The 18555-nt window shown below is 42.1% G+C and overlaps 3 protein-coding genes across 3 annotated transcripts; 2 read left to right on the top strand and 1 right to left on the bottom strand.

The window, feature by feature from the left end:
* Positions 1–2: 2 nt before the first annotated feature.
* mrpl40 (mitochondrial ribosomal protein L40) lies at positions 3–2761 on the bottom strand. The gene is made up of 4 exons (XM_048242667.1): positions 2568–2761; positions 2138–2209; positions 747–902; positions 3–624 (listed from the first exon to the last, which is right to left on the bottom strand). The coding sequence occupies exons 1-4, from the start codon at positions 2627–2629 to the stop codon at positions 315–317; spliced, it is 600 nt and encodes a 199-aa protein (XP_048098624.1). The 5' UTR covers positions 2630–2761; the 3' UTR covers positions 3–314.
* A 178-nt stretch (positions 2762–2939) lies between these two features.
* acaa2 (acetyl-CoA acyltransferase 2) lies at positions 2940–10761 on the top strand. The gene is made up of 10 exons (XM_048242664.1): positions 2940–3094; positions 4427–4593; positions 5150–5278; positions 5762–5878; positions 6022–6169; positions 6584–6759; positions 8386–8515; positions 8763–8833; positions 9142–9296; positions 10007–10761. The coding sequence occupies exons 1-10, from the start codon at positions 3079–3081 to the stop codon at positions 10089–10091; spliced, it is 1194 nt and encodes a 397-aa protein (XP_048098621.1). The 5' UTR covers positions 2940–3078; the 3' UTR covers positions 10092–10761.
* A 2394-nt stretch (positions 10762–13155) lies between these two features.
* Positions 13156–17696, top strand: rpl6 (ribosomal protein L6). Its single transcript, XM_048242669.1, has 6 exons — positions 13156–13305; positions 13415–13513; positions 14483–14626; positions 16522–16570; positions 16807–16991; positions 17507–17696. The coding sequence occupies exons 1-6, from the start codon at positions 13156–13158 to the stop codon at positions 17657–17659; spliced, it is 780 nt and encodes a 259-aa protein (XP_048098626.1). The 3' UTR covers positions 17660–17696.
* The last annotated feature ends 859 nt before the right edge of the window (positions 17697–18555 follow it).

Below are 18555 nucleotides of genomic sequence, written 5' to 3' on the forward strand. Positions count from 1 at the left end.
TGTGATTTCTTTCAATTTAATCATGAATGGTCATCTGGTTCACTTGATTAATACTTGAGTAGATCTTGAAAAATAAAAGTCCTGAATTTACTCCCAAGTTTCAACCAGTATGGAGAGAATCCAACACTCACATTCTGCATCCTTGTGTTCAAGAGACATTAAACAAAACAGTCCACTTCGTTTTACACGTGTTATGCATAGCCAAGTTTTACAGGTCAACCTGAGCAACTGGCAATGGCATACCAGATACCAGAATACCCCAATACACACTGATGGGCACTGTGCAATGTGTAAAACGGCAACGCTTCATCTCCTCACTGTGTGTACACCTTGGTGATGTTATTGTACTTGCCCTCGGGGGCTTCATAGTTCTGAATGGGTGGTGTGTAGCTGGGCCCCTGGTGGGTGAAGGGGAGGAGGCCCATATCTGGCGCCAGGGCAGCCTGGTAAAGCTCCTCGGACTCCAGCCTGAGCTCCTCCAGGGCTTGCCTCTGGGCCTCCACAGCCCCGCTTATGGCGGCCATCTCGGCCTGGTGCTGGGCGTGCTTGTAGCGGGACCACTCCTTAAGCAGCAGCGCCCGTCGTTCACTCTCCTCGAACGCCAGCCGTGGCTCGCTGCGGACCCTTTGGGATGGGGGAACAGAAGGTTAAAGGTGCACTACCTACAAAAACAAAAAAGCCAGATGAAACCTGAAACACAACTAGTCATTTTACTAGCTATTTCATTTTACTCAACTCAACAGTACCTCATTTCATCAAAGCATTTGGCTGGTGTGATGAAGTCCTCAATAGGGATGAACTCAGGAGGGACTCTTTCTAGCTTCTTCAGTTTCTTCTTCAGTCGCTCTCGTGCCATCATCTCCCTCCGAGGGTCCACCTTCTTCTTCTTCTTGGGTTCGGCTCTGTAGTCGCACAAAAATAAATTGACAGACTCAGATGTGAAATCAGCAACCCACTGTCCCCACACGTTCTTCCACATCAAAGTCAGGACTTTACAGTCCCAATTTCATGAAATCCAACGGTTGTCAAACATAAGCAAAATTACATCAGCTAATTTGAACATACAACTACCATATGACTGTCTAGTGGTAACATCACCTCATACACTTTTATAACTTTTATTATTTTCTTATTTCATCACACGTCAAAACACACAACACACACATATCTGACTTTCTCCAACTTTTGCACATCTCCATAGAACTTTTTAATTTATTTTTGATTTCTCCTCCATCTACCACATGTCCTTGATTGCCTAGCCTTTCTGCCCCACCCCCACCCCACCACCATCCCCATCCCACAAAAAACACACATTAACAAACTGTCACACACATACATAACATCTTCTACAGTAAGTCATCACCTGCACACATACATACATACACACACATTGTCTTCAGGATCTTCTCCAACACACATCCTCTACATACTTACAGCACACTGCCCCCACCTACCCACACGCACACTACACACACACACACACACACACAGTCACTGCTACACTCCCCTCCCGCCCACACACACATCTTCATCACTCACATACATCATACATACAGTACTCTGCTTGCAATAGTAAGTCCCTTCACCATACTTGCAGTACACTGCCTCCCCCCAATACACAGCATTGTCTCATGAGGAAGCTTCTCCAACACACATATTGCACACTGCCCTCTCCCCACATACACAGCACACTATTACATCTCCCCCTGTCATCCCCCAACACACACACCAAGACCCTGGCAGTTGGGTTAGCCCCTTGAGCCGTGGATCTGCCCAAGGTTTCTTCCTTGGTAAGGGAGTTTTTCCTTGCCCCTGTTGCTCTTGGGTGCTCCTTGTTGGTGCTCCTTGTTGGTGCTCCTTGTTGGTGCCCCCCCCCCCAATTCCAATCCTCCCTCACCTTTCTTATGCAGCCCTTGCCACTTAATCTACTAAACCCCTCTTCTACTGCACTTTTTACCCCCACTTTGCACAAATAGGCTGACACCAGACATAATTTCACTGCATTTCTTACTTCCAGTAACTATATGCATGTGACAATAAACTTCCTTGTATCCTTGTACACAAACAATGCTCAAAGTCGAACATAGTTTATACAACAATGACAGTGCACTGCCAGTGACTTATCTCTGACACTTACCTTAAAGGTGGCGAACTCTTCAGTGACAGCACAGATGCAAACCAGTGGTTACACCTAACGGAGGTGATAGCACTGCAACAAAGCCATGTGTGATGCAAATTATTAAATATTTATGTATGGTTAAACATAATAAAATTGATTGAGAAATCATATAACTTTAGGCTAATAATTATAGCTGGTTTGTCCTGCCAGGCTAAACAGCTAACGTTACATTAAGGCAGTTCAGCGAGATACACTTCATTACGTAGGCTAATGTATAGAAAAATACACATCATTTGGTAGTACCTCAACAGACATTCAATCAAATTAAAATAGTTTAACAAATCAAATCTGGCCCATGCCTGGATGGTTAAACGGCTAACTGTAACGTTAGCTATAGATAGCAACGTTTCTTGACTAACTTAAGGGGATTTAAAACATCGCAACTTACCATGGCGTTGCATTCTGCCCGGACAGCAGCGTAGACACAACACGTGTAATTGATGTGGACATTATTTATTAACAAATGTATTAAAGTTGGCAAGCTTTCAACTTCATCACTGGCATCACACCATCCTGACATAGAGCATCCTGACCACCTTGAGCATTTCGGTCAGACGTGCATTGAGGCATAGAGTATATGCTTACTGTATTTCGTGAGTAGCAGATTCTGCAGAATGATATCGGTCAGTTACAAAATCATTTGATTATTTAGACTATTACTTGCAATACAAAAGGTGTATATTTTACAGATACAATTGAAGTTATAAGTGCAGTGTTTTTGTACAAATGTGGAGCGCCGATAATTTGTCGAATGTTATTATTCATAAAGTAAGATACGAGTTATCTGGGTGAAGGGTCTTTCTGCTAAACGCAGATGTGCCAAACTAGAGAAAAGGCTAACCCACCCACTGCCACTACAGTGAATACAACTGACCTTCGTGGACTTGAACTGAAACACCATGTCACTCCTGAGAGGTAATGAAATGTTTTGCGTTTTGGCTCGATATCAGGAAAAGGCTCTGTCAAAACACAAGTTGCATAACTTTTTGAAAACGCTTTGTGCCGTTTTCAAAGTTCTGGCTTGTATCAGACGGGTGTCTGGGTGGAAGCTTGCTTGACTGAGGTTTGAATGAACGTGCAATCAGTTATGATTTTATTTTATTATAGCAAAGCTGTCATGAAGAAACATTATGCCATTCACTCAAACCTTGTGAAGTTAGCAACAGTCTGAACTGAAACGTTTTCTCTTCAATGTAATCAACAGCTGTTTTCATATTTCATGCAAGTTATGGTTATGTAATGTTAACGTAGTAATTTATCTTGTCTTGCAGGGTTACTTGTTATGCTACTTATAAACCCTAGCTCGTCTAGATGGGAAAACTAATTTACTAACGTTAAACCCTACCTCTCTGCTTACCTGTGAAGCACTTTGGGTCAACTCCTGTTGTTTTTAAATGTGCTATACCAATAAGGTGACTTGACTTGATGCAGGCAAGGCGACATTTGGGGTCCTATTAAAGAATCTATAATGTCCCACACCCAATTGTGGTCTGTGAAGGCCCTTTGTCAATGCAGGGCCCTAGGAATTGTCCTACCCCTACATCTATCTTCTATTTATAGTGTCAGCCCCTGACCTGTCATTGTGGTGTTTTGTAGTGTAATGTCTTGACCGTGTCATGCCCTTTTGTGAAAATGTAAGTGTGGAGAGATATAGGCCCATGAAATAGGTCTTGGACCCTAATTTAAGTGCTGGCCAAAGCGCAAAGTCAGTCTATGAGAAACTATGGAATCATGTGGCGTGAGACAGCTTTTAGCTGACTCACCACTACTCACCACTATTTGTGCATAGCATATTTCTCTCTAGACTTTAGAATTTGCCCTTTGCCCAGCATTTAATACAGTAACAGTGACTGCATTGTTTAGGTGATGTCACAGCTGTGGAACCAACTCAACCAAAATTATGGCTTACCGTACATTGTTAAGTGATGTAGGCCATTGCAATGAGTGTGATAGCAGCTGTTTCAGCCTCTCTGTTTGTACTGCATTTATCTATGCAATGGCCTCCTGTGAAACTTACTCCATCAGTGCACAAAACTTGTGATAATGCAAGACCCCAGCCTCCAGTAATAATTGCAAAGAACTATAAGGAGTATGATAATGAGGAATTGATTTTGTTATAGTAATCCTACATCTTACAGTAGGAAAGAATATTTCTTATAAAAGTTACGGTGTAACAAACTACCCATAATGTATTCCTTGGTGTGTGTGTGTGTGTGTGTGTGTGTGTGTCCACATTTTCCCCTTCAGGTGTGTTCATTGTGTCTGCAAAGCGGACCCCGTTTGGCACGTATGGGGGGGTGCTGAAGGACCACAGTGCCACAGACCTGGCTGAGCATGCAGCCAAAGCCGCACTGGCTGCTGGGAATGTCGCCCCAGAGCTTGTCAACAGCGTCATCATGGGAAATGTCATGCAGGTGGGCTGACCTGTCTCTTCCACCACATAGTTAGCTCTGTGAAGAACCATAGTCCACCACTGACCTGTAGCGGTCAATACTATAGGCCTGCAACCTTGTCTCTTGTGCTGGCAAAGTATGTATAGAATAACACTTGAGATAACCCTGTAGGGTTTTACGCAGGCTATACGTAGACATGTTGGGCTAACATCCCAGGTTAGGTTGATGCCACAGTCTTGCACGTGTGTGGGGTGTGGTGAGTGGAGGTGGTGGTTACAATAGCAATATGATTGTGTAAAATCTTTAATCATAACAACTTGTATTGTTGTGTGTGTGTGTGTGCGTGAGAGGACTCACTGTATTAAATGTTATGGTATGTTTAATGGTACCTTTAGATCTTATGTTATGCTACGATAAAACTGTATTATGTAAATATATAGTATGTTGTACATTATTATTATATAATGACATAACTATCTAGTGCATTTTTCACATTGCATTAGAACTGGTTTATTCTGTTCAGCTGTATGTGTAGATGTACAGTCTGTCGTCTTATGGAACTGTGTAACTCCACCAGAGCTCACCAGATGCCCCCTACATTGCACGGCATGTGGGTCTGCGCTGTGGGGTGCCCATTCCAGTGCCCGCGCTCACAGTCAACCGCCTGTGTGGCTCTGGCTTCCAGTCCATTATCAACGGAGCTCAGGTGGGAACACACACACACACACACACACACACACACACACACACACACACACACATATATATGTATATACACATAATACATCCACATAAATATACAAAAAAACAACATTAACTAAACAGAGTACATGTATGCATGGGCACATGATGGAGGTATGATTAGACCTCTGAAGTTCGGTATGTGAAGACGGCACACTTTGATCTTTGCTACCCCAGAGCTAACTTACAATGCAACTTGCCATAGGTAGTTAGCTTCAATTAACACTCGGATCTCCTTATATGGGCAAAGGTGGCAGCTTTGGTTCCTTTTTGTAGGCAAACTTCAGAGGTCTATTAGACATTCACAAAGAGTGCCACCTTGTGGACAATATGCACTAGAGTGGAAAATGCATTTGTGACATCCTAAGGGCCAGAGTGTGTGTTGTGAAATGTTGTGTATTTACTGATGGTCTGTTTTTTAATGTGTGACTTTGTGTGGACATCACAGGAGATCTGTCTAAAGGAGTCTGAGGTGGTTCTTTGTGGTGGTTCTGAAAGCATGAGCCAGGCACCCTACGCTGTCAGGAACATCCGCTTCGGAACCAGATTTGGCTTTGACCTCAAGGTGCTTCTTTCTGACACACACACTTTCCAAGAAGTCCCATGATGGGAGCTGTGCACACTGAGCTTACCATTCAGTGTTGCATGAAAACTGTTGTGGAAAGAAACTTAAAAAAACTTGTGTGTGTGTTGTGTGTGTGTGTGTAGCTGGAAGACACACTGTGGGCAGGGCTGACAGATCTCCACGTAAAAATCCCCATGGGCATCACAGCTGAGAACCTGGCAGAGAAGTACGAGATCTCCAGAGAGGACTGTGACAAGTATGCCTACCAGACCCAGCAGAGGTGGAAGGCTGGTGAGTCCTCTCACACACACATACACACAATCGCGCACACACACACACACACACACACACACACACACACCACACAAACACACATCTGTGCCCAACACACACATGCTACATTTGATCATAAAACAATCAAAGTCTATCAAGAAACAAGATCTCATATACAGTGTTGCATGGCTGACAACACAAAAAGTTCTGTATTTTTATCATCTTATGTAGTTATGTTTTATCTATGTAATATTTTTTTATTTATTTGTTTTAATATGATGATGATTATGATATAGCCATAGGTACTGATGTGGTACTAAAGATAAAAATATCTGTTCTCTCCTAGCCCATGAGGCAGGCCACTATTTAGGTGAGATAAGTAATGTAAATATAGTTTTTATTAGATAGCTGTATTTTTTTTTCTCTCGCCAGCTCATGAAGCAGGCCACTACACTGCTGAGATTGCACCCATCGATGTGAAGGCTAAGAAGGGCAAGGTGCCCATGACTCAGGATGAGCATCCCCGGCCCCAGACCACCCTGGAGCAGATGGCCAAACTGGCCCCTGTCTTCAAGAAGGGGGGCACCGTCACAGCTGCCAACGCATCGGTGAGTCTGACCGCCACACTTAAACAATGACTACGTTTCCATGCACACCATATTCAGGTTTTATTCGGAATAATCACAATATTATGATTGCTCATATTAGTCATGTAAACACCTTATTCCAGCTGCCATGACCCGAATAAGGTCAGATTCTGAATGATAAAAAACGGAATAACACCACAAGCATATGCCTCTTTTAACCTGATTATTGTGGCATGGAAATGCATTAGTTGGAAAAATGCCCATTTCAAAATATCAAATTCCATGTGCGCAAGTTCATGCAAGAAATTTTGTTAGCTTGTTTTGATGCCCTCTATGGTAAACATAGCGGAAAGTATGGCAAAAAGTCTGCTCTTCTAGAGTGAAGACAAGGTAAATTTATGTATTAAAACCTGAAACTTTAAATGTCAAGATGGAATTTATCGATAGGTGAAAGCAAACTGCATAAGGGAGACTTTATTGTTGATGTCAGACATGATAATCATCCAAAACATCTTGCATCTTGATCGTGCTGTGCCCTGATTCAGTGCAGCGCGCTGCGCTAACTCTGCTTACTCTGTCTCTGGTCCTGCGCTGTGCTGTGTGCGAGGGGGAGTGGCTACAGTAGAGCGGAGAAAGCCAATGTGTGCTTCTTTTACCGATATATTGAACGATATCTTTTACATTTCTTGTCCAAACAACCTCAAACTTAGCACAGCACTTACTCGTGCCTGTAGCAAGATACCTGCCACGTTTGAAATCAATCGGACCATTGGTTCGAGAGAGATGCGAATAATAGACAGACAGACAGACAGACAGACAGACAGACAGACAGACAGACAGACAGACAGACAGACAGACAGACAGACAGACAGACAGACAGACAGACAGACAGACAGACAGACAGACAGACAGACAGACAGACAGACAGACAGACAGACAGACAGACAGACAGACAGACAGACAGACAGACGTTCCTGTAATTTATATATAGATGCTGTTTTGAATTTTATTCACTTACTTAAGTGCTTACATTTAAAATCAAGGAAAATATCAGTGTATACTGTATGTCAGTATATACTGAATTTCAAGTTAGTCAAGTTGATCCCTGGTGATTTTTAGCCCTGCTTTTAGCAACCCTTATATTTGACCTCTAAAAGAAACCTCCGACAAACTGAACTATCTTACACAAGATAAGTGTGCAATACATATTTATTTTGTTGAACATCATCATAGTTTCCTTTGTTGTTATAACTAAATATGAGACTTATGATAATGACCTAATCAAAGTGTTTTCTGAATATTTGAATGTTTTGGAAAAACAAAATGTTTTGCTTAGATAATAATAATAATAATAATAATAATAATAATAATAATAAAGCTTTATTTGTATAGCACCTTTCATACACAGAATGCAGCTCAAAGTGCTTTACATTTGAAGCATGTAACACAATAATAGTCAGTCAGTCATTATCAATCACTTTTCTTTGCTGTTTATGATCTACTCAGCAACATATCAAAAATATAGAAAATGACGTCATAAGACTGGCAGCCTTAACCCTCTTAGAGGAGTGAATTGAGTATCACTAGATGGTTCTTTCCGATGCAGTGGGTAAGTGGCCTATTAACTGTTACCCTTATCCTTCTCAGGGCGTGTCTGATGGTGCTGCTGCTGTGGTAATAGCCAGTGAGGATGCAGTGAAGGAGCACAAGCTCAAGCCATTGGCCAGGATTGTAGCCTATCACGCTTCAGGCTGTGACCCCAGCATCATGGGAATTGGTAAGGCAGCAAAGCTCCATGTGTGAATCTAATATCATCGTTCTCCATCATCAGTCCTTGTATGTCAGACACAAATATACTCATCAAACACAAACGCACATGTGAGCTCTCTGATCTTTTGAAAGGCCTTTAAAATCAGTGCCTGTGTTATCTACTTTCATAAAGATTAAAAATGATAATAACTATTAGGGTCTGTCTGCATTGCGCCTTCATATATCTAAAGACTACGTATTCCATGTCTCCTAAGGGCCAGTACCAGCTATCACAGAAGCCCTCAAGAAAGCAGGGCTTTCATTGAAGGACATGGATCTAGTGGAGGTACTGTATGGCTTTAGCAAAAAACATACTCAGTGAACACTGCATATTGCTGAATCAACTTATTATACTTGAACATAAGTATCTTATAGGCTGACTATATTATAGATAATGTATACTATGTAAACATATACATGTAGGTGATTCACATACAGTGATATAGACACTTCATGTAATACCCGCAGAAGTCATATGCTGTGTATCTTTAACTGTGTAAGCATCTTCCTTTCACAAAACTAGGAAATTATGTCATACAACCCTGCTCTGTGGCTGGTTTGTGGTTGGAGATCTCACTGTGTGGGTTTCCTCAGGTGAACGAGGCGTTTGCTCCTCAATACCTGTCCGTTGCCAAGGCGCTTGGGCTGGATCCTGAGAAGAGCAATGTGAACGGTGGAGCCATCGCCATCGGACACCCGCTAGGAGCGTCAGGAGCACGCATCACAGCTCACCTGGTCCATGAGCTCAGGTACACACATACACACACACACACACACACACACACACACACACACACACACACACACACACACACACACACACACACACACATCAGAGCACCTCTGCATACATGTTCAGGTATACGTGCAAGCACACACATGCACACACTTGCAGGGACCACAGCTGGCAATTATAATACAGCTCACCTGGCATTCAGAACACAGCTGTCCATACCCACACACACACACACACACAACACCGACCAGTAGGCACGGCTGACGTGCCCTTGAGCAAGGCACCTAACCCCTCACTGCTCCCCGAGCGCCGCTGTTGTTGCAGGCAGCTCACTGCGCCAGGATGTGTGTGCTTCACCTGTGTGCTGAGTGTGTTTCACTAATTCACGGATTGGGATAAATGCAGAGACCAAATTTCCCTCAAGAGTATATATACTTATACACATAAAGCATTGAGCCGTAGTGTAATAAAACTGTCCCACTTCACTTAATTTATTTGGATTAGCCTATGTGCCACTTTTATTCATGTGGTGTAGTGCTTTCAGGTTTGAGCTTTGTCTGACAGATGAAGGTGAAGAAGGTTTATATTAATTTTCACATCCCACAACAGACGTGCAATGGCAATTACTCAGTTATCTTGTCCAGCTAGTCTGCATAGTACAGCATATCTGAGAGAATGGTGATTTGGAGTGATGTCATCTAACCCAGTGAACTTTGACCCTAGGCGGCGAGGAGGGAAGTATGCAGTGGGCTCCGCCTGCATTGGAGGTGGCCAGGGCATCGCCATCATCTTGGAGAACACCCAGTGAAGACACACACACACACACACACACACACACACACACACAACACACACTCTCAAAACAACCTTAATCGGGAAGACGTATCAAATACACACAAGCACTTAGAAACACAGGGCAATGTCTCTGAAATCAGCCTACACATGAGGTAGACCCAAGGAAAAGCATAAAGAACAAACTGCAAACAACCCGAGCTGTGACTTGCATTGACTTGAATGCAGAGGTAATATTTATAGGATTGTTGGTAGCTGTCTTTTGCTCCCATAGTGTGCCTCTAACTAACTCAGTCAGGTCTGTGCAAAGGACAGGAGAATGTACTGTACGGTGATGAGGATGCCTTGCAGACACCAAGGGCATTTGGTCCCTTTTGTGTACTTGTGCTGAAGATGCTGGTGTTACACAATGCAGATTACACAACGTTGTGTCTTTATTGTAGCATTTTGTTGCCTCCTGATTGCATTATGTAACACCCATCCAGCCTTTTCTAAGCCTTCAACTGACTGGTAGTCTCTCTCTCTCTCTTTCTTTTCTTTCTTTCTTTCTTTCTTTCTTTCTTTCTTTCTCCATGTGTCTTCGTTCACTCCCATTGATACACTCTATATGTGACAGGCTATGACTGTTCATTCATGTTTTGTTGAGAATTACAACTATCAATAAAGTTTGTGTTCATACTGCCTTATTTACCTGTGTCCATAGTCCCTTGCGTTACACCACCTGCTTTTCTATTCAGGAATGCTTGGATTTTGACCATGACCTCCTGTGCCATTGTGTATATTCTTGCAAAATACTTTATTATTCATAGACTTCCTCATTGGGAGGCTTTAGGCTAAATTATTCCAGCTCTCTCATCATGACCACAGCCATTCCTCAAGGCTGTGTTCTCAGCCCAATACTGTTCCTCATCTCATTTGTAACAGTTGTTTGCCTGCTCACTGGAGATGGCGTGGTCAGAATTAAATTTAGGCTAAATCTTTCACTTTGGCCTATAGCATACTGGATCTGTTCCCTGCTATCTTAATTAATTCAATGATCAAGATATATATCCCCACTGCGGTCTTCTGATGAATGTCTGTTGTGTCGACTAGCCATAAACGCTATGGTGAAATTCAAGACTCTTTCCTCAGTGGTTCCATGTTGGTGGGATGAGTTGCCCAGTGCTCTCTGTTCCTGTGATAGTTTTGGGTCTTTCAAGAGGGGTCTTAAGGCATATCTGTTCAACATGCACTTAGTATATTAAGTGTTTTTTATGCGTTATGATTTGTATATAATAGTCTTTGTTAATTAGGCTATTGATTGAATTGACGTTGTTTATTATTGCTATTCTCCTTAATCTAGTCTTACCAATTTTTTAATTGTTTACTGTTACTTTTTAACTATTGTATTGTTGTTATTTGTATTTGCATTGGACAAAAGGGTCTGCCAAATCCTATAACCATAACCATATGGAGGTGTCACGCCTTATCACACAGAAAGAGGTCAACATTCTCACACTGAACATGACCAAAACCAAGGATGTGGAGGGCATCATTTAAAAATTTGTATTTATTTGGGGGGCGGGGATCCAAGCAGGGAAAAAAATACAGCATGTCAGGTAAAAAAATAAAAATTCAAAGCTGAAATGGAAAGAAGAATCTATGACCTTTTAAATGAAAGGTCTGTAAATAGGCTAGCTTTTGTGTGAAAAATACAAGATGGCCCATCTCAAAGTCATGCCATTTTTTCCGTACTATTATTGTGTGCCGTATCATCTTGATCGGTTATAGATCAGAATAGAACATGTGAATGGCTGTAGTCCAGAATAGTAAATGTGAGGAATTTGTTTATCTTTCTATAGTAAACAATGACCTCTCTAAATTGACATGCATCTAAGGACAGCATAGGAATAAACAAAATCAAAATTGTGTTATTATTTCTTGTCACACTTGTTAATACCATGGTATTAAGCAGAATTATGTTTTTTTTATTATTAATGATGAAACATAGTATTCATAAGTACAATGAATTTGCGGTACATTGTAATGTTTACTCCGAAACAGTAGGTGGAAAACGACCTCGTGTAAGTTGCATGGCCAAGGTAACTGAAGAGGAAGGGCTTATCTTACGTCATGAGTATATATTCCCCACATCCCCGGATGTCGGTCTTTTTTTCTATCTAAAGGTAATCATGGCTTCCACGTCGCTTTCGCGGAAATATAATCTATGATCATCCTTGATATAGAAGCTATATATTGTTGAACTGTATTCATGCTGTTGTATTATCATACTTTTAACATTCTATGAGGTATAGATTTGTTATGAGTATTTGTTATTTGCTCCGATAAGTGCCTCTTATGTCTGAGTCAAAATACAGGCCTGAAGCCATAGTCGGGTACTGCAGTATTCCGGGTCGCATAGCACGTTTTGCTAGAAATTATACATGTCTCTGTGAACGGGTTGTGGAAAGTAATTCTGTAGTCTAAGTCCATAAATGTCAGTGTAATAGTGATTGAAATGCTAAGTTGGGCTGACTGTGAAGTTTAGGTAATCTGCCTAATGTTTAACCTATGCTACAGTGCTAACGCGGTATCATCACGTTGTGTTTCAACAGTTGTGGGGCTACTAGCATAAGTTGACGTTTAAGGAATTACAGCTTGATTAAATGCATCCATGGTACAATTAAATATGTCTTTGCTCATTGTCTGTTTTGGTTATAAGTCGTTTGATAATGGGTAGTTATGTGTTTACATTGCAGCAGTCTGAATCTTGCTAGTCCTGGTAATGTTGGCTAAATGCTTAGAACCGTCACATGTGAATATGTATGGAATTAATTTTATTTTGGGTTGGTGTTGGTAGCATGATTTGAAAATGTTTTGTAGTGACTACTTCAACTCAAATTGTTCAACACAACTTCAAATTGTACCCTAGAATATATATATTTAAACTAGTCTTGCTGGTCATGGTAAACAGGTAGTTAAGTTGCAGACTAGGCCTACGGTTGGGGTGGCAGTGAGGGTGTTTGTATAGTGTTGTGGACATGTGTATTGAATTGTACGTCTTGAAAGACTCAACTCGTTTCTTGTGTTCTTGCCATCAGATGGCCGAGGGAGACAAGAAGAAGGTGGCCAAGAGGAAGCATGGCAGCCGTAACCCCGTCCTGGTGCGGGGCATCGGCCGCTACTCCCGTTCTGCCATGTCTGCCCGCCGTGCCATGTACAAGAGGAAGACCAAGGCACCTGTGACCAAGGTGGGCATGGCCAGAAGGCCTTGTGTTGCATGGGAAGGTTCATAGAGGGGTACCAGGTTCTTGATGGAAAATCAACTGACACCTGTGTGTGTGTGTGTGTGTGTTTCAGATTGAGAAGAAGCTGAAGGCCAAGGCCCCCACCAAGGCCACCAAGCCAGTTGGTGGAGACAAGAATGGAGGCACCCGTGTGGTCAAGCTGCGCAAGATGGTGAGTGGGTCTTGTCCAGTCTGAGCTCTCCACAGGTGGCTATAGATGAGACAAGGTGTTAATAGGGAACATAATGGCTGTTATATACCCCTATCAGAAAGCTGCAAGGTTGTCAATGGTACATTGTGTACAATCAGGACAGTAATGTTCACATAGTACCATCTCTTAATTCTTGCTGTAAGCACACCCAATTTGAAGTTACTTCTGATCAAGTCAGATTTGTTCAGTGAATTAACCCTCTAGTCATGCATCTTGACCCTTTAGTCATGTTTTTGTTATGTAAGGATGCATAGACATCTTGAAGGATGAGATGTCTGGGTAAATCAAGAGTTCATCTCTTCAGCCATTTCAGACAATTGTTGCTTCTGCGTGGCTATGTTAAGTTATATGGTCTGACTGGAGATTTTGGATGGTAATTTTGAGAATTGCATGTAAATAAATGCACTTAGTCTTAGTTCTCCCGGTTAAAGTTTTCTAATATAATTTGTTGCCATTTCATTAGCTGCTCAATTGAAACAAGATTATCCAAATCAATGTCAAAAACATGTGGTGGGCAAAACCAGATCCTTTCTCAGAGCCATTCCAGCAGTGACGCTGCTTTCAGAAGCCTCCCAGAAGTGGTATACATGGTAAAATGGGTCTAGGAGTGCATTTACAGCAGAGCAGAGTTAAGACTCTTTTGAAACGTACCATGGTGAACCTGGTGCAGTTACAAAGGTTACGGAGTTTTGTAGCTATGTCCACTCTAGTGGCTGTGTTTGAGGCACTCTGTAGAATTGGCTGCTATGTTCCATCCCTCTACTTTTCAGTAGTCTTGCATGGATGTTATTCCATTCCATAATTTTGTCAATTCTGGATGAGCTGTTTCTAACCGATCTATGACAACCCTACAGAGGACATGACTAGATCTAGTCCTAATCTAAGACTGTGAGTAATCCTGGTCCTCTATTCTCGTTTTCCTTGCTGTAGCCCCGTTACTACCCCACAGAGGATGTGGCCCGCAAACTGAAGAGCCACGGCATCAAGCCCTTCAGCAAGCACACCCGCAAGCTGCGTAGTGCCATCACTCCTGGCACTGTGCTCATCCTGCTCACAGGACGTCACCGCGGGAAGGTGAGGGACACACTGACACACACACACACACACACACACACACACACACAGAGCATCTCTACATGTTTGAGTTTTTGTTAAGGTGTCTACACAGGAATTGGTTTTTACTTTTTAGTTGATTTGTCATCATATTTCTGCCACCCTTTGATCTATGGTTCTGATTAGGACTGTTTAAGGAATTTTCGTAATGGGAACGTGCAACAGGAAACCATTTTTTCTTATTGGCTTTTTAAAGGAATTATCCGGAGTAAAATGCACTTTAGATCGATTTACGGATGATTGGGAGTACATGCGTTGAGTTGACATCCAAATCATGTCATTCGGATGTGTTTTGAGGAAGTTCGATGTAACCGTTTTTAGTCAAAGCTCGTTAGCGTGGAAGTGAGAAGGGCATATTATTTCGCGGCTACAAAATGCTATTTTTATACCTCTTCTACAGTTCCAAGCAACATTGCACTTACGTGGTAGTGAGTAGAGGGTCCCTAAAGCCAAACCGAAGTATCCCGAGGTCTTTATGTGGTCGGATAGAGTCCAGAATGAATTTCATCAAGCCAGTACCTTTCTGGAAATGTTGCCATCTTTGCTGCCATCTTTAGGGGAAAGTCCGTAGGAGTCGATTGCCAAGTGTGCTCTGGAAATTCACAATTTCATCACTGTTTAACAAAAAAAAAAAAAAAAACATTCAAAAAGCCATGCAAGGATTGTTATAAAAGAATTGAATAGTATGGTTTGGCATGTGTGTGTGTGTGTGGGGGGCTTCAAATTGAATAAACTGTATCTTTGACATGTGATCAAATGGCATTTGAGAACATCGCCTTGGTCTTTGGGGAAACATCAAACAACAAATCTGTTATTGAGAAAAGCGACAGATTAATCAACTATGAAAATAATTGCTGGTTGTAGCCCTAGTTATGTTTCTATGGCTATCTAAGTGATTAATCGCATCTGTAAAGTGCCATTTGTGTCAATTGTCTTTCAGAGTCCCAGTGCATCTGCAATATTTCCATCTGTGATTGTGTATCAGACAGCTGTGTACAAAATGACATGGCGCATCTTTGCGAATATAGATTGGCACTATTGACTGCTCAAACACTTCACATATAGGACATGAACAGAGCGATGGACTGTGTGATTTGAAGTAGTTGTATGCACTGTACATATGAACAAGATATTCATGTGTGAATCAAAACTCAGATTTTCTTGCTTGCGATGTGTGCACTGCAGGCAAACCACCAAATTAAATCGTATTAAATCATCCCTCTAGTGGGTATTGTGGGGCCAATCTGCATATCCATGGGCTGCCCTCATGGGTCGTCCAGTCAGCTTGAAGTGACTGTTGGCCACACAAACACAGACCATCCCTCTACACGCATCAGTGTGTCCCTTCAAAGCACAAGGCATACAGACACGCACACAAACTGTGCAGAGCCCACACACAGCTTCGTCGTGCCCACACAGTGAAGTAGGGCCGCTGAGGCCAGTGACTCACCCACGCTTGGTTACACGAGCGCATGCACACAGACTCGTGTACATACACACATCACACACACTCGTTCTCCTGACAAACACTGGCACTTGCTGCATGCTGGCAGATAAAGCAGCCAAAGGTGTGAACATGCATAGACACCCACCCCCAGCTCTACACTGCCCTGAATTACCGCTAGCTACACATCCACACACCCCCACACTCTTGTGGAAAAGGGCCAGCTCACCAATAATGCAAGACTCTGCCATGGCAGAAAACACTGAACTGAAACGTGCTCAAACCCGAGAATGAATTATTGCATCTCAAGTATGCCTCATGGCCAGTCATGCTTTGTGCCAAAGGAATCATTAGTTTGATGGTGGTTGTCCAATTCCTGAATTTCTTTTTAATTCTTTTCTTTGTCTTGCAGCGTGTGGTCTTCCTTAAGCAGCTGGGTAGTGGTCTCCTGCTTGTCACTGGTGAGTTCTCCAGCTTCCCCCAGCCTGCTGCAGTATAAATGGCTTTAGGGCAGCTTAGTGGTATGTGGTGTGCTCTTGAGATTATTACTACAAGTATGATTAGAGCACTGAAGCAGAGAACCATATCTATAATGGCACCATGGTTTACATTAAAACTCATGTGGGGACACGCGTACACCGTGTGTGTGTGGATTTATGTTGATGTATGCAAAGTACTAATGTGTCGTCTTTTGCAGGCCCTCTGGCCATCAACAGAGTGCCACTGCGCAGAGCTCACCAAAAGTTTGTCATCGCCACCGCCTCCAAGGTGGACATCTCAAGCATGAACATCCCCAAGACCCTGACGGACACCTACTTCAAGAAGAAGAGGCTGAGGAAGCCCAAGCACCAGGAGGGAGAGATTTTCGACACTGAGAAGGAGGTAAAATAACGATTCTACCATGGTTAAAAATCTACCAGCCACTGTTGGTTAGTGGTCAAATTCCCAAAGAGTTTGAAAGTAAATCATATGTTTTTGCCTGGCATTTTTACCAGCATTTGGCTGGTGCTTTTTTCCCATCCCTGATGTCCACCCCATTCAATTTTAATGTAAATGTAATAGATTACCGAAGGTCTAATCAGCTTTCGTGGCGAAGGTGGACACCTTGACTAGCAAAGCTATTAAATCTTATTGGCTGTAAACAGGCTTTGCTAATGGGATATGCTATGTTATATTCTGTAAAAAATGCCATTGTATGAGCCATTAAAGCTTTAGTAGTGGGATTGCTAGTGTTGTATAGGAGCATAGGCCCCTGGAATCTGGTGGTTTCTCAACATGATGCCACTGGAAATCCTTTCGCAGTTTCACCTATAATGGCTGATTTAGTTGGCCGTTTACCTAACATGGTGGTTGCTGAGTGCTGACAGGTTTTCCCCACCTTGTCTTCCCCTCTGTAGAAGTACTCTGTGACAGAACAGCGTAAAGAGGACCAGAAGGCTGTGGACTCCCAGTTGCTCCCCCTCATCAGGAAAGTACCACACATGAAGGACTATCTGCGCTCACAGTTCTTCTTGTCCAATGGTGTCTACCCACATAAACTGGTCTTCTAAGTGAACTCCAATAAAACGCTGTCTTTTTCCAACGAAACTACCACTGTCATGTCTTTTTGTTATGTTTTTCATTAACAGTGCTGTTTGGATTGTATAATTGACTTATGACATGGTCATTTGTCTCTGAAATGATCCAAGTCTTGCTTGGGGTCTAAAATTTGCATTTCTAGTGTTTGTTAATGAGTAAGGTTCTTGAAAGATTTCCAGGTATCCCAGGGTCATGAATCCTGGAAATTCCTAGATATTAAATAACTAGTAAAATGAAATTTGGCTAATTGGTCTTTTTTTTTTTTTTTTGTAAGCACATGTCCATAGAATCTTTCATTAGGGATTTAATGAAGTGCTAGTATTAGAAAGCACCTTTGATGAATTATGTGAATATTAAAATTAGTTTTGAATCATGGATCAATTTCCATTACCAGTTAATCAAAGCAAATCTGTAGTTATCAAGTTAAGGCCTAATCTCTTGGGTGAGGTGTCAGGTTGGTGCATTGCTCAATGATGGCATCAGATTTGGTACTCGCCTCAACAAATGCTTTCTGTGCAGTTTGCTTAAATAGGATACAAGAGGGGTTTCATTACAACAAAATGTTAAAGCTTGTCCACCCATCCTAATATAGATCACATGGTCATTTAACCCATTTACTCCTAAAATGCCTGCAAAACACCTATAGAATCCTATGGCATTCTAGACTAAACCTTATTTCCTGAGGGTTTTCTGAAAAACATTACATTTTGGTAGACTATTTTTAGTATCTAAGCCTCTGTAGCACCTAGACACAAAATAAAAAGCATACTGTGCTACACAGCATCCAGCAGGAGATTTAATGTTGCGCTATGCAGCATCCAGCAGGAGATGTAATGTTGAGTCATACAGCATCCAGCACAAATGGGTT

The sequence above is a fragment of the Alosa alosa genome, chromosome 5 (genome assembly GCF_017589495.1).
Source record: "Alosa alosa isolate M-15738 ecotype Scorff River chromosome 5, AALO_Geno_1.1, whole genome shotgun sequence".
NCBI classification, from domain to species: domain Eukaryota; kingdom Metazoa; phylum Chordata; class Actinopteri; order Clupeiformes; family Clupeidae; genus Alosa; species Alosa alosa.